Here is a 16,131-nt window from a genome sequence, read left to right on the forward strand (position 1 = left end):
AAAATATCCAGTGTGACTTAATTTTCTCTTACCCTGTGACTAAGTCAAGAAACTGTGATACAAATAAACCTTTTCATAAGTCCAAAGTCAAAGCACAACTCTGAGTCCTTTCAGCTCAGTTACTTTAAGACTTTAATGTTTGGTGCCAAAAGAACACAGCACAGCAGGCCCAGGCGCTGGCCTCCTCTGGCTTTACCTGGCATGTTCCTCAGGAGCTTCGCATTGCACATGTGTCCTTTCCGAATGTCAGTGAGGATGTACTCCATGCGCTTGGCCCTCCACAGGAAGTTAAACACTCTCAGGTAGTGGCCCATGCACTCTCTCGTGAACACCTGGAGAGACAAGACACACTGTGGCTCATGTGCAAAAAACTCCCTAGCCCAGGCCCAGCCTTCCCATAATCAGCAACCACACAAGTCCAGCCCAGTCTACACGGGACATAAATAAGGAAGGAAGCGCTTTCAGAAGGGTTACACTGGAATGGCAGCCACCTAGTTACTCCTACACCAGCAGCAGGCAGGCGTGCTTGTATCAGTCCTGCAGCTGGAGACACGGGTGAGGGCAGGTGTGACTAGCAGACAACTAACTCACCAGGACTTTGCCCCGCTCTGGGTTTCAGGACAGGGTAGAACTCTCTATGTAAACCAGGCTGGCCTCCACCTCAGAGACCTGACTGCCTCTGTCCCCAAGCACTAAGATTAAAGACATGCACCACCATGCCTAGCTTTAAAAAAAATTATTTTATGCTTTATATTTGCCTACATGTGTGTCCGTGAACCATGTGCATGCCTGGTGCCTTGGGAGACCAGAAGAGGACACTGGATCCCCTGAGTCTGTAGTTACAGATGGCTGTGACTCACCATGAGTGCTGGGAATAGAGCATGGGTCCTATGGAAGCACAGCAAGTGTTCTTAATCACTGAGCCAACTCTCTAGCCATAACTCACCAGGCCTTTAAAGCCAGCCCGTATCAGTCTAAACTTGAACATTTGACTGTACCCCCAACTTCTAAGAGAGAAAGGCAGAGGAATCACTTGCTTTAGTGACAACATCTCCCAAAGCAGACAAGCCTAGCGGCACCACCACCCTGACAAGTCTTCCAGGTCACCATCACGAGTTTACAGACTTCTTCCGAACCCCACAGATGCGACTTCTCGGGCAAGTGCTGGCTCCTGGTGTAGACTGTCTCAGGCCCTCCTCCCGTCATCCCTCCTGTGCTGGCCAAGTTTCACAAATAAAATGCAGGCTACCCAGTTATACTAGACAGTGAAGGAAGCCTCCGACAGAGCTGCCTGCACTGACCACACAGGGTACATAGGCTTCAGCACAGGCACAGGGCCACACTTTGCTCTGAAGAAGCTCTGATCCCCGAGAAAGCTTGCCTTGTCTGTCCTTCTGCCTTCCCAGGAGACCCTGCAGTGCTCACCCTACCTTTCCACCTCAGCAGCCATCTAGCTGTACTTCACACAGTCTCTTAGAATTTTAACCTTGTTCCTTACACTTCAGCACGGATCTCTACCTGTACGCCGCCTTATCTTGTGTTCCTCACGCATGTGTAACAAGCATTCTCTTATCTTGTGTTCCTCTGTGTTCCTCACGCATGTGTAACAAGCACTCTCCCTATGCCACTCAATGGCAGACTTGGGAAGGTGCTCAATGGTGGTGGTGGTGGTGATGGACAAGCAAATAACAATACACAGGAGTGGCTGGAACCTGCTCTGAAGTAATTTCAAAATCAAATCCAAGAGTTTAGGGGATTATCTGCATATTGCTTTCTTCCTACACTATTAATTATCACTCTTGTGATTATAGAAATTAAGCATGGCTGATTTAGATGTCATGAGTCAATTACAGAACTCTTCTCTATATACACGGTTATATGGTTCACCTAAGGGAGACTAGAGCCCAGAGATTCAGCAAGCTCCAGACTTCTTATCTGCAGAGACCCCCGTCTTGCTCGGCAGCCCTGATGATGCCCTGTTCTCAGCTTCCCTCACCAGCCTCGGACGCTGCACAGAGCATCACTGCAAGCCCTCCAAATCAGTCTGCTGCAGCTGAATTCAAGACTATGTGACCTCATCACACTTACGCCCGGATGGACTTTACCACAGCTTGAGACTCATAAAAAGCAAGATCAACCAGAAATACTTTATAGCATTAATGAGCAAGATTTAGCTAATGTGTTCTTCACATTAAGTAAGCTGGGTTGTGAATTTCACAATGTCCCAAATTAGACTTACCCAAAAATTTCACTGACATTTTATATCTTAGAATTAGTAGAACCTAATGCTGCTATTATATAAGATATAATTATATGATTGCTATAAGATATATTCCTACTGTAATTAAATTCTGTTCAAAAAATGACAACCTCAATTAATGAGAATAGAATGGAAACAGGTAACACACAAATTAACCAAGAGAAAAGCAGAAAAAAAAAATACCTGTGTTTATAGAATAGGCTTCCTTTATCTTTTGTGCATTTCTCCTTTTGCATGTGTGTACGCCTGTACATGGAGCATGTGCATGCAGATATCTGCTCTCCACCTTCTGTTACTGAGACGGAGTCTTACCTGAGCCCAGCACTCGCTCACTCAGCTACACTAGCCAGCTCATCCTGAGCTCTCCTGTCTCTGTTTTCTGTGCACTGGGACTGCAGGAGGGCTGCCTAGTCCATGTAGCATTGACAGGAAGGCTGGAGATCTGAACTGTAGTCCTCAAATTTGTCAACTCCCCAGCCTCCTGATATATCTCCTGATATAACCTCTGTATACAATTAAACATGACAAACAATGTCTAACAATGTGCAGTAATGCGCCTATAGTAAGGGCCGTGATAGAGATATTCTCCACCCACAAAAGAAACGCCTTAAGTCATGCATGAGCACTCCTGCACTCTGTTCCTGGATGGGCTTCCAAACAACACCATTGTCCTTCTCCCCTTTCTCTATCTGGCAGCCTGGCTCCTGTCACAACTCAGCTGGCCCATGATACCTGTGGGCCAACTGTGACCAGGCTGTCACAGATGTGTCATTAAAATAAAGCTGTGGTATAAACTGTGCTTCTTCAGTCCTGCTAAAGTTGTATCTAAAGCCTCTGAGTTTTAGCTGTACCCAGCACAATAACAAACACCATCCAACAAATGTGTAATCACACATCTAGACCACATGCAGTCACCTCAAAGTACAAAGGCACTTGCACTCTCTTAACAGTCAATGCAAATATCTTTACTACATGTATGGCGTGGTTGTCTTTGTGGCCTAGGGATGGAACTTAGACCTCACTCATACATGCTAGGCAAGTGCTCTAGCACTGAGCTGTATCCTGAGCCTTTTTTTTTTCCTTTAACTTTTGCTTTTTTCAAGATAGCGTTTCTCTGTGTAGCCTTGGCTGTCCTAGACTCGCTTTGTAGACCAGGCTGGCCTCAGACTCACAGTGATCTGGTGCCTCTGCCTCTCTGAGTGCTGGGATTACAGGCATGAGCCACTATGCCTGGCTTCTGGGCCTTATTAATGTACCTTTTATGCATGAAAATACATAATGCACAGAAGCTAACAAAGCAGACAGTATTAAGTCCTAAACAGCTTGCTGAGAGGCCATGCAGTTGTGCACAGTAACTACCACTCAGGACACCAGCCAGGGACAAAGGCCACTCTTCATATGGTGACAGATTAAACATAAGAACAATCCAAGTCAAATATGGGAGTCATGAGTCAAAGAACCCTTCCTAACAGCTCTCGGGCCACAGTGGACTGAGACACACATGTAACTGGCGTTCTATGGATGTGGCTTCGTGGAGTCATCAGAGCAGGGATGTGATTTATCCCACAAAAGGGACAGTCATGCAGCCACTGTGCACCAGCCACAGAGAAGGGACTTTAGAGTCCAGTCATGCTTAGCAAATATCCCCAATGTTAAAAGGAACAGTTTACTTCCTCATCACTACAGACACAGAAATGACAAAGTCTCAGAGGGTCTGCGGTCAGGAGGATTCACTCAATCCTAAAAAGAGAAAACATGAGCGAGAAAGGCAGTTTAACTGCAGACGCACGCATGCCTCCTCTAGCCAAGCTTCTGTGATGTGGTAGAGGAAACGGCCCTTCTCCTAAGTGAGTGAAAATGCGTGAACAATGAGACAGCTATCGGCTCATCAGCTTCAATGAATGCTAAATATCAAATTTCATCTAAGTGGGAAAAAACGATTCCCCTAAAATATACTTTATGCTTCCTTTCAAATTATCCTAAATTAGTTGCTACAGTCTAAGAATAATGGCATAAAATGAACAATGCATTTATTAAGCACTTGCTGAAACCTGTGACAGAACAAATGATATCTCTAAGAATTCTTAAAATAATAGAGCATTTCAGCTCTCATTAATAATTATCTGGAACACAGCCTTGGCTTATGCAACTCATTCAATGGGTATATATCCTACATCACAATTACTTTGAACCTTAGTTCTTAGGAAAAAAAGACAGTTTGAAACAATAAAATGGCCAGCAATCCAAACAGCTGTGAACACTGCACACAAATACATAGAATGATTGATCAATCTTACAGTGGCAATCGGTCCATCGACATGGTAATCCAGGCTGAAGACATCCCATCCAGTGTCACCTGGAGAAACCTACCAGTAATAAAATAAAACAACAAATAACTGAAAGGCTTTTTACTTATTGCTAAAGAACCTGTCAACTGCTCAGCAACAAGGCAGTAAAATAAGGTGCAGGCTTTAGAACCAGGAAGTGCTCTGCAGTGCAAGCAGGGATGGGCCTGCGCACTGGCCCCGGCATCCAAGCAAGAGGGAGGGAGGCACACCACACTCAGGAAAAAGTGGCATTGTTCTGAATGAACAGTGCAAACACATGCTCAAAGTTCAGAACACTTTTATGGCAAACCACGCTGCCTCCCACCAGGCTTTAAACCTCGAAAAGCCTGTATTTCAAGAAAGCCAGCGAGTTTCTAATAGTGACCTAACAGGTCAGGCAGTGAGGACTCATGCTCTTCACCCCAGCTCTCTGAGGAGCAGCTGCGGCCCCCTGCTGGGCATGTGTGCCACTTCAATTTACCATTATGTGTGGCTCACGTCACTAAGCACCTGTGACACTCCCACGCTCTGTGTGTCCTATCTCATATACAGCATCCAACCCGGGAACTATCCCTCGGCAGATGACGTGGCTTAAGGAGAGGGGCTTGCCTCCCCTAATACAGGGCAGAGCACACACAGGAAGTTTAGTTTCCAGGAATGGCCAGACTTGTGACTGACATGATAGGAAGATACTGGAGAGGAGACTGGGAATCAGCTGCCCCAGCACCCCCACGTGCCCCAGCACCCTCATGTACCTCCAGCAGCCTCACATCTAGCCTCCTGAGGATCTCTGGGCTATCAAACTGGGCGTTGGTGGCTCTTACAGCAGTTTCAAGAATCCCCGTCAAGTTATGCTGATATAAAGTCGTTGCTGGGCGAACAAGTTCTGGTCTTAAGAAATGTATTTAAAATTAAAGATACTGTTATTTGAGTTCTTAAAAAAAAAACACTACTAATTTAAAATGTAAAAGTTCAAAAATTAAAAAGACAAATGGGATGGATAAACGTAGTTCTAAGAATACTACGGTGCCCTAGCAACCACCCTGTGGACTCACTCAGGTTTCTTAGAATCCCTTAAAGAACCCCATGTGTGACCACTGCAAAGACCACAACGTGAGACACTCGGTGGAGCCCACACCATGCTTTGCTCTGTCTTCCTGCATCTTCTTTCTCATACCCCTATGTTCAAAATCTATTAAAATCCCTTTAAGAACCCCAACTCTGCTTCACTAAAAACAGCTTCGTGACCTGAACTGCCAACAGAATTGTAGAAAGCACATCTCTTCGAAATATCAAACATAGTAATTTTCATTCAGCTTAGGCTGAAAGTACTTATGCGTTCTATACATGGAGAGTTTTCAAATTGTGACTAGCCCATGGGTAGGATCATTATAATTTCCTACAAAGACCAACATCTGTACAACTACGTATAGACATGATAGCTCCAAAGGGCCCAACGTCACCACACCATTGCCCAACACCCATCATACTTTATTGCTGAGGGCTGTTTCTTTGTTTCCTGACATGGTCAAGAGATAGCAACCATCTCAGGTGTGCCTATGAGTGCTAGTGCAGGCAAGGTGAAAAGACACAAATCCTCAAATGGACCTGCAGCCAACAGGAGTCAGCCTGATGGTTGTCCCTTACACTGAAGTCACACCTCTGAGGAGGTGACTCCCGGAGGCGAAGACAGTGCTGTGGGGTGGAGGTGATCTGCAATGCTATCCAGACCTCCAACTCTGCCCTACCCGGCTAGGCTGTCTGCACAAGCCCACACCCTGTGCACATCCAGGCCAGCACCAAGAGGACATCTTTCCTTTAACAGCCCCTCACCACATTCCCTTCAAACTAAGAATCTAAGAATCCCTCAAATCTGGTGTGGTAACGCTCCCCAGCCAGTGGGATTTCCGAGCCTCCATAGCAGCCGATAACCAGCTCCACCTGAGAAGCTCCAGGACAGCACTGCCACACAAATGTCCCTGGTGGCTAAGATGGGACAGCTGGGGACTGGACCTCCTGGGAAGTCAGATAAAGCTAACCTTGAGACCACAGGTCCAAACATCAGCTTCCTTAGCACAGGCAAGGTGTAAAGGAACCTTGCTATTTTTTTGTCCTATGGGAAACAATTAATTTGCATATCCTTAAAGGGACCTGAGACACAACAAGTGACCACACCCTTCAAATGCCTCAGTGAAGGGGCTGGCCCTGCTGTGACCAATCATGGCCCATTCAACACCAGCCCCATCCAGAGCCCTGAACTACACCACGTCTGACATCGTACAACAGGAGGAAGGCCACAGGGAACAAGCAAGAAGGGCAAGGTTTTGCCACGCTGCGTAAGACACAGTAACTAATAGGCCAACTTAAACCATGTACTTATCAAATTAATTTCAAACTGAAGCCAAAGTTAACTGTGACTATCTTCCAACTCCGCCCACTCAGGGAGCTACTATACATGCCACAGCACTCATGGCATCCTCATGAACTACTTTATAGCCGTGGGATCCATGGCAGCATGAGGCATCCACATGAACTTGGCATGGCATACATATGACGGTCTGCTGGCGACCAAAGAAAAAAGTAAGGGATTTAACCCATGAAAATTTATCCATGTAGATTCTGTAAGGATTCAACTCATTTCCTCCAGATGTCCCTTCTTCTTTTAAAGAAAAGTCGTCAGGTTTTCATCAAGTTAAAGATGGAGTTTCTCACTTTAGCAAATCCATTAGGTGCCGTATAAAGTCTCCCTGGCCGAGAAGCAGGTAGCGCCGCATGGCCTGCATGTGCTCCAGCAGACTGTACTTCTTATTGAGGACATCCAACAGATATTTGCTGGTCTCAAAATAAGCAGCATCAATTTTCCCTTGAAATGCATTTTCTAAGTCTGTGAATATATCTGCAGCTGTAAAAACAAAAGGGACAGGGACACATCCATATGTAACACATATCTTAACAGAGGAACAATCAAGGCATATACAGAACCAGAGCCAACCCATCAATGTAAAGCCAGTCCAGCCTCAGTCAGTGAAGGTAAAGCAGTGCTGACCCTACAAGGCCAGTGTCCCCAGGACCAAGAGTAAAGGCTGAAACTTGGGTTTCCAGGAGGGTCAGCCTCAGCACTACATGCAAGCTCAAGGACCACACTGCAGGCTATAGCTAACAGAAAGATATGTCCTCACTTAACTGGTCTCACAACCACATTAGAGCATCATCCCAACCCAACTGGAGACTCCAGGGGACCACCAGCACCTCTTCCAACTCTTACGCACAGATAAACTCAAATCTGGTTCCAGATCCCATCTCTCTCACGGACTGCCCCAGAGGCTGTGCAGAAGTCTGCATGCAAGCCATTGTGTGAGAAGCTGCAGCTCTCAGGAGCTGCACAGGCTGCCTCCCGACCTCAGCAGCCCTTTCCACAGCATTGGCCTTGCCCTTAGCCATCGTATGTAGATAAATCTAAATCCTAAATCTCTAGATTCCGCTCTAGTCTTTGGCTGGAGTTTTCAGGCACCACTTCTTGCGCAAAGTGAAAGAACCAAGATGGCAAGAGCACTCGAAAACTGGAAGCGAGCTGACAGGGAGGCATGGAGGCAGGGGCAGGCAGAGAGCAGAAAAAAAGGAAAAGGGGTGGCAGATTCCCACCAGTTGACAAAGGAACCTTCAGAATGCGGTCAGAACCTGACCTCTGAAGATCCTGAGTCATAAGGCTAGCACTGCCTTCCCATCTGCTTTATTTATTTACTATCTTTTTATCATCATGGGAATAAAGCAATGACCATTACTAAAGAGGAAACAGCTAACTCTATTCCAATACTACTAACTCCATATTAAAAAATGTGAACATCCACATAGCAATAGCTATTTCATATATGTACATATATGCTCTGTAGGAGCACATTTTTGTAAGCAACACATCGTCACGAACACTGTCTACACTCACCACCTCATACCTTCATAAGCATATGGCCACCACCATCTCATCACCACCACCAGCCCATCATCATCACCACAAGCCCATCACCACCACCATAAGCCCATCACTGTCACTGTCATCACCATCACCACCATCATATTCCCATCACCTTTACCACCATTACAATAAACATACCGTCACAGGGTGACTCTGCAGACTTGGTCACAGCTATCATTTTTGTGGTAGGCGTCTGATCATGACAAACTTGGTGTAAGAAATTTATTGACTTTCCTATCAAAAGGACCTAAAAAGGAAAATGAGCTATAATTCCCCTTTATACAAGCCAATGATGCAAACACTTCAAATATTCACACATTACCCATCAGCTACCAATTTAAACACAGGGCACAAGTGCTGGATCTGTATCAACTGAGTTCTAAGAGGTCAAAAAACACATGGATAAGCATACACCAGGGCAGCCTATTAGCAGAGCACAACAAAACTTCAGCTGAAAATCAGTTCTGTCACAGAGTTACACATTCTCATCGGTAACGATGAACAGTGAGTGGCACAGTGCCCCCAGCCCACCTACCTTCCTGGACTGGTCCATTGTAATGAAGGAAGGGATCATCGACTTCCTCAGAGTGTACTTGTCATGCCACAGTCGGTCGGTTTTAACGGTTGGATCTGATGCCACAAAAAACTACAAGTAAAAGAACACCAAGCAGTAGAAATATTGGTGAAAATTTAGTTGCTAGTGAAAAAGAAATTATTATAAAGTGAGGCTATGAGTAAGTTCTTCAGACACAAGGATTCCACTCACTTTACAAGAAACGTGTCTGACAACATTCTGGCCATAAAGCTAGGTTGACTGTGTTCCCAGACATTTAAACAACGTAAACAAAAACAAGGTGAACCTTTCCTTGGAGACACAGGAGTGGGCCTCAGCATGCATGCGAAGAAGCCTCTCCCTGGCAGGCTCCGCGACCCATGTCCCAAGGGCTCTACATGCTCGAGGCATTCCTCTGCCTTGGTATCGACATGGAATTCCAGAGCTTTCTCGGCACTCAGCGCCCAGCCGCGGCCCTCAGTTTATGTGGTCATGGCCGTCTACCCCTCACAGAGTGCCACATGCCGGAACCACAGCACCTGAACACACACATTGTTCGCAAACTGCCACAGCCCAGAGCACACAGGACGTCTCATGCAAAAGGCCAGCTGCAACCAACCAGCCAAGGGACACTAAGGGACTCTCTGTGATTCTCTCCTGACACTACCCTACGATAAGCCCACCTGCTACCTCATCCCCCCTCTCCCACACCTACATCCCATTCTGGACATTCTGTAGCAGGAAAAAGAACCCAACTGCCATTGCCTCCAGTTTATCTACAGTATGAAGAGGCCACTTGCATTTTAGCCACAGGCACAGCACCACTGCTCTAACTCCTAAAACCTTGCTTTGGAAGCAGAAGTGACGAGTAAGCAATGTTCAATTTGTATGTTTAAGACGCCACACACACCTCCAAAGCCTGTGCTACTAGCACCCCACCAGCAGGGGACCCTGTGCTCTGCACCCGCAGTTAAATGAAATCGAGCATACAGCCACAGTGCTAACACTCTGTGTTTTCTTCCTGGGAACTATCTTTAGCCTATCTTTCTATTTTGACTTTTATTAAATACAGATTCTTCATACATTATACATTTAAAATTGTGAATCACTACATACTATAAATTTAGCTTCCCCGAGTTAATCATCTGCTAGTGTTTGCAGTATATTCCATGGTTTTTGTTTGTTTGTTTACCCTGTTCTGGTTTTATTGTTGCTGTTTTAGCTTTAGGCTCCCTTATGCTCACACAATTTTCCCATTTCCAGATTATAGAAATAGCCTTCACTGTATTTTTACCATCTTATTTTCATTATTTTGTATTATTTCTATCATTAGTTTCTTTACATAAAATATTAGCTTTTATTGGTAAAGTCTTTTTGATTAAGTATGCTATACTTCTAATATCCTATCAAATGTCAAAAGCTATCTGGGGTGGTGGTGCATGTCTTTAATCCCAGCAATTGGGAGGTACATCTCTGCAAGTTCCAGAACAGCCAGGACCACATAATAAAATTCTGTCTCAAAAACAAACAAACAAACAAATTACTTGAAAGGTAGAAAGTACTAGATTTACTAATTCTAACAGTTGTTAATCTTGGGTTTTCTACTTAGGCAAACATACAATTGATGAATAAAGCCAGTATTGTTGAAAAAACGTCAGAAAGCAAGTGAATATGTCAATGATCTGTAATGATCATGTAACCACTAAAAATAAAGTTTCTTACTAACCTGTCGCAGATCTCCAAAAATTTGAGGAAAAGTGCTAATCTTCCCAGAAAAAAACAAGATGCAAACTTAGATTTATAAATACAGGCCAGACCAATAGCTAGTCAGGATTTCAAAGAACACTTTTAAGAACTTGGTGAAGAATAATTTAATGTCAGAAAGTGGCACATTATTTACTTCCAAGAAAAAATTACATGTCATGATACACAGTCCAGTTGGAACTGAGTAAACACAGATATTACCCACTCATAAGCAGGTCACCCCAAAAGTGTAGCTTTCCCTGCTAGATGTGCCTGTACAATCAAACTTGAAACTGCACAGATAATTCGACAGTCAGAAAAACTTTAATAATTAATAATTATTGAAGTTGATAATCAGCTAAACATTTTGCTGATTTTGTTGTTGGTTTTTAGAGTTTTTTTGTTTGTTTGTTTTTTTACATAGCATCATTCTCTCAGAGCAATAACTTTGCAGGTTTTCTTCTGCAGAAATTCACTACCAAGCTGAGTAACTGTCAGTGATGCCTAGGTCTGACACTTGACTCTGTAGGCCAAGCATATGAATGTTGGCATTCTTGGGACCACAGAGAAGGGATGATTTGTTTTCAACTAACTAATCTAGCTTACACTCTTTTGCTGTATGTTACCTTTCCAATTTAAAATATATAACCAAAGAAGCTTAGGGAAATAAAACACTCTGCTATGATGAGGTTATCATGTAACACACACTGAAATTAACCCCGAGAGAAACAAGGAATTGTTATAAACCTACCGTGAGCATCACTGTGCTGCGACTGCCCTTTGGCTCGCCATTCAACAGATTAGATTAATTGCATATAAATTGTATTTCTCTGTTATTCATTTAAACACAAGAGCTATTTTTTATAGACAGCACACCAATTTATCTTGATAGTTGGAGTGCAGCTGGGTTTCTATCAGTGTGAACAATAAGAAATTTTAATTTAAACTATTAAAAAAACCTCCCAGACAATTCAGTCATCTTTGGAAATCACGAACACATTGCTTCATCTAGGGCGCAGGAGCGTGCAGTCACTCTACGAGCAGCTAGCAGTGCACAAAAGGTGTGCTCATCTTTAGAGTACAATGAACTCCGTGAGACATACATGGTGGCAGAGGGAAGAACCAAGGTCAGAATATAGTTGCAATAAGCCTTCATTATACTGATGAATTTCCCCCTCAAGGTTCTTTAATTTCCACCATTATGTCAAACACAGAAAGAATCTAGAAAAAAATAAAATAAAACGTCATTGTACCCTGATTTCTCATTAACTGCTGGACAAATGTGTGCTCCCCACGCCAGAACAGGAACAAAGGGAAGATTTCCTTAGCGTGCAGCTTAGTTCTGAGGAATATGATATGTTGACACAGACCACAGAAGCTCCACAGCAATCTGCCTGCTACGGCAGCCAAGACCCCAGCTTAGTACCCAAAAAGCTTCTCACCCCTTCAAAGGACACAATCCAGTCAGCTTCCTTGTATCACAAAGGTCATGGACTAAGCAAACACTTAAGCTAAAGAATTTCAAAGAGTACCAGGCTGGAGTTTTGTTGGCCAAATTTATCCCTAAGTGTGTGAGAGGAGCTGTCTTCTTTATTTCCTGTTTGCAGCATTTACTGAACACAGAGAAACACAAGGAATTCTTGTCACTGACTGGCAGGCTGCTAGTTGGAGAACCTTAGTGCTAGACACAGGTGTACCTCTTTTTCAATGCCCTTCTCTACAGAGAAGATTGGGAGTTTTCTGTATGTTACGATCATGTCACCTGAAAAGGCTTATTTCTTGCTTTCTTTTCTACTTGGTTGGATTCCTCCTCCTTCCTGTCTTACTGGCATGCTCACAATGTTCAGCTTGGTGACATGGATACTTGTCTTGTTCTTCACTGAGGAACAAGGCAGACAGCTCTTATCAGCCACACACATTAGCTGTTCCTGTTCCAAGGAATGATCCTTTCCAGTCAAGGTTTCAGTATTTTACCACTGAATTGTGCTGAATGTCCACAAATGATTTTCTAGCAACCACAGAGCAGACTGTGTCCTTACACTCTTACCATGGCTGGCACACTGATGGACCACGGTCTACACCTTGTATTACTGGAATAAAACAACTTTCCATGACATGTTTTCAATATCCTCCTGAATTCTGCTTCTTGGTATTGAGTGGGGGCTTTCTGTGGTCACGTATTTGTCTTGTGTTACTATGATGGCCTCATAAAATGGACTTAAATGTTCCTTCCTGTTGGACCTCCCAGAGTTTGAAAAGGCTTGATGGTGGCTCCATAGCTGTCTGGTTAGAACTCACTAAACAGCCATCTCATCATGGCCTTGCCTCATGAAGTACTCAATCGCTAACAGAGCCACTGACCTGCTGGAGGTCTGAGCACATTCCTATTTCCTTGTGACTAAATCTGGGCAAGTTCTACATTCTGGGAACTCTCTTAGGTTTTACCTAAGAGCACCTCTTTCTCCATTTCTGCAGGGAAGTCTCAATGGCTGCAGAATTCCCAGTGCTGCTGCTCTAAGCACCCGCCACCTTCTGGCCTTCTCATGGAAAGGCAGTTGCTGAGTTTCTCACATGCAGCCGAAGAGACTGTTTTCCTGGCTCTGGCTCTCTGCAGTTCTACTCTAACATGTCCGCTGCTCTCAATGAACCTGTTCATTATGTTTCTCCTCAACTGAAAGCTGTTAAGTGCTTTGTTCATCAGTCACAACACAGGCTCAGGCGCTGTCTTTTCCCTTCCTCACTCTTCCTGTCTGTCAAACTGAATGGCCTCATCTCACTTCCACCCAGTGGGTGTGTCTCTCTCTGCTCACGTCTGCTGCAGAGCAATCTTAGACTGTCTCTGGGACAAAATATCTGCTAAAACAGCTTTGGAAAGGAAGGGTTATCCTGGCGCCCGTTTCAGGTTGCTTTCACAGTGGCAGGCAGGGCGCAGAGCAAAGAATGGCAACCCCACTGGCTTTCTCTGTTCCTCTCTGGTGGAACCTGGGCCAGCCTGCCTCTGGGATGCTGTGGCTCACATATCAGGTAGGTGCACCTCCTAACTAGTTCCCACTGGGTCCCTTTCACAGACACACCCAGGCAGACAAGCTTTACCAGGGCCTTCCCAGACCTCTCAGGCTGACCGTCGACACTGACTGCAGGAACCACTTATTTTTCAGCTCACAATGGCTACATGACTCCCCTTTCCAGTTTCTCTTTACCAGTATTTACACCTTCTTATGGCCGAAGAAGCATTTCCCATTGCAGATACTCCATAAACTATAGCTCACTTATAGCCCCTGAAACAAATTTCAATTCCACACATTATAACTCAGTTTGGCCATGCTGAGGAAGAATTAGCCTATTCTATGACTAAAGAGGCAAAATCCTCAAATTTTTATTACACAACAAATTCACAATGTAATTCCCTAAGCTATCAAATTTTTATGGTAATTCTATTGCCTCCAGTTAAAGATAACCTTCCCAAAAGTGACTTAAAACTTAAACTAAAATGAATTTTTTATAGAATTCACCAGACAATGAAGGACATCAGGAACCTATATTCAGGGGCAGGAGATGGTCAAACGTCATCCAATGTTCTACACTGAAACAGGCCTGGGTGAATCGTGCCTTGCAGCTTGCCTCACTCTGGTCTCATCTGCTCACAGAACGCCCTGGACAGGCCTAGCTTTCTGCAGACCTAAGAGGGAGAGAAGGCCAAGTGAGGTAGACCCAGCAGCAATGGGGCAGGCATTAGGTCACAGCAGAGTGGACTGTGGGGACAAGCACAGAGGCCCTCAGCAAAGACAACACTGCATCCAACCCCAGAAGGAACTGCCACCTGGCATCACACACCAGCAAAGGAGCGAGGAAAATAGAGCAGCAGGGTCAGCGGGTCACGTGGGCAAAGGACCTGTCAGATGAAGGGCTAGGGACCCTGGTCTTGCTGGCATCCTGTGTAAACAGAGGGATTATACATCAACGCCAGACTGGAGAACCTTTGGTGGTGAGGAAGTGTGGAAAGACTGGTGTGTCAATGTAGTAACGTGGCAGCTCTCAGGTAGCCCAGGTGAAGGACCTGGGGATGTTTGCAGAATTCATGGAACTTTTCTAGAAAATTTAAAGTAATTCAGAAGAAAAGCAGGAAAAAAATAAAATCTTTCAACGGGATAGGAACTGTGGTTGTATTTGTATTCTATTGCACACAACAGACCAAGACACTTAGTAACTTATAAAATCCAGGCTAGAGAGATGGTTCAGTGAGTCAAGAAAAACAAGCAAGGCCTGGGCAGGAGCAGGAGAGACAGTTCAGTGCTGAAGAGTAGGCGCAGCAGCGGCAGAGGGTGAAGAGCAGGCACGGCAGAGGGTAAAGAGTAGGCACGGCAGCGACAGAGGGTGAAGAGCAGGTATGGCAGCGGCAGAGGGTAAAGGTTTGATTCTCACCACCCATACTGTCTGGCTTACAACTTCCGATAGCTCCAGCTCCAGGGGAGCCAAAGGCCACTTCTGGACTCTGTGGGCCCTCTCTCTCTCTCTCTCTGGACTCTGTGGGTGCTCTCTCTCTCTCTCTCTCTCTCTCTCTCTCTCTCTCTCTCTCACACACACAATTCAAAACAAAATAAGGATTTTTTTTCCCTTTACCTTGTAGTCTTTTACATATATATTATGCTTTCCAATTTTGCATTTTATTGGATTTCTCTGTGTGCGTCTATGCATCTCTGTGTTTCTTATGCCTTTTTTTTTGGCTCTTTTTCTTTTGTTTGTTTGTTTTTCTATTCTAGCATGTTTGTTTTTATCATATGAATTTATATTTTTTAGATGCCCATTTATTTTCTAATACAAGAGAGAATATGAATTTGGGTGGGAGGGGAAACCACATCAGAATATAGAAAAAATAACAATACCATCACCAATAAAAAATAAACAAACAGGGGGCTGGAGAGATGGCTCAAAGCTTAAGCGCACTGACTACTCTTCCAGAGGTCCTGAGCTCATTCCCAGCAACCACATGATGGCTCACAACCATCTCTAATGAGATCTGGTGCCCTCTTCTGGAGTGCAGGTGTACATGCAGACAAACCACTGTATACATAATAAATATATAAACATTTTTTTAAGATTTGTTTATTATTTATACAGTATTCTTCCTGCATGTATGCCTTCGCACCAGAAGCCACCAGATCTCATTATACATGGTGTGAGTCACCATGTGGTTGCTGGGAAGTGAACTCAGGACCTTTGGAAGAGCAGCCAGCGCTCTTAACCACTGAGCCACTTTTCCAGCCCCAATAAATAAATC

The 16,131-nt window shown here is 44.5% G+C and overlaps 1 protein-coding gene across 1 annotated transcript in view; it reads right to left on the bottom strand.

Annotated features, from left to right (window-relative positions):
• Window positions 1-16,131, bottom strand: part of Tubgcp3 (tubulin gamma complex component 3) — a 58,106-nt gene that overhangs the window by 16,362 nt on the left and 25,613 nt on the right. The window contains exons 12-17 of the mRNA XM_021657406.2: window positions 9,093-9,203; window positions 8,696-8,804; window positions 7,300-7,489; window positions 5,343-5,478; window positions 4,558-4,626; window positions 197-332 (exon numbers count right to left, since the gene is read on the bottom strand). Of these exons, the coding sequence (XP_021513081.1) occupies window positions 197-332; window positions 4,558-4,626; window positions 5,343-5,478; window positions 7,300-7,489; window positions 8,696-8,804; window positions 9,093-9,203 (751 nt within the window). The remainder of the gene's footprint in view (window positions 1-196; window positions 333-4,557; window positions 4,627-5,342; window positions 5,479-7,299; window positions 7,490-8,695; window positions 8,805-9,092; window positions 9,204-16,131) is intronic.

Source organism: Meriones unguiculatus, chromosome 4, assembly GCF_030254825.1.
Source record: "Meriones unguiculatus strain TT.TT164.6M chromosome 4, Bangor_MerUng_6.1, whole genome shotgun sequence".
Classification (NCBI taxonomy): Eukaryota; Metazoa; Chordata; class Mammalia; order Rodentia; family Muridae; genus Meriones; species Meriones unguiculatus.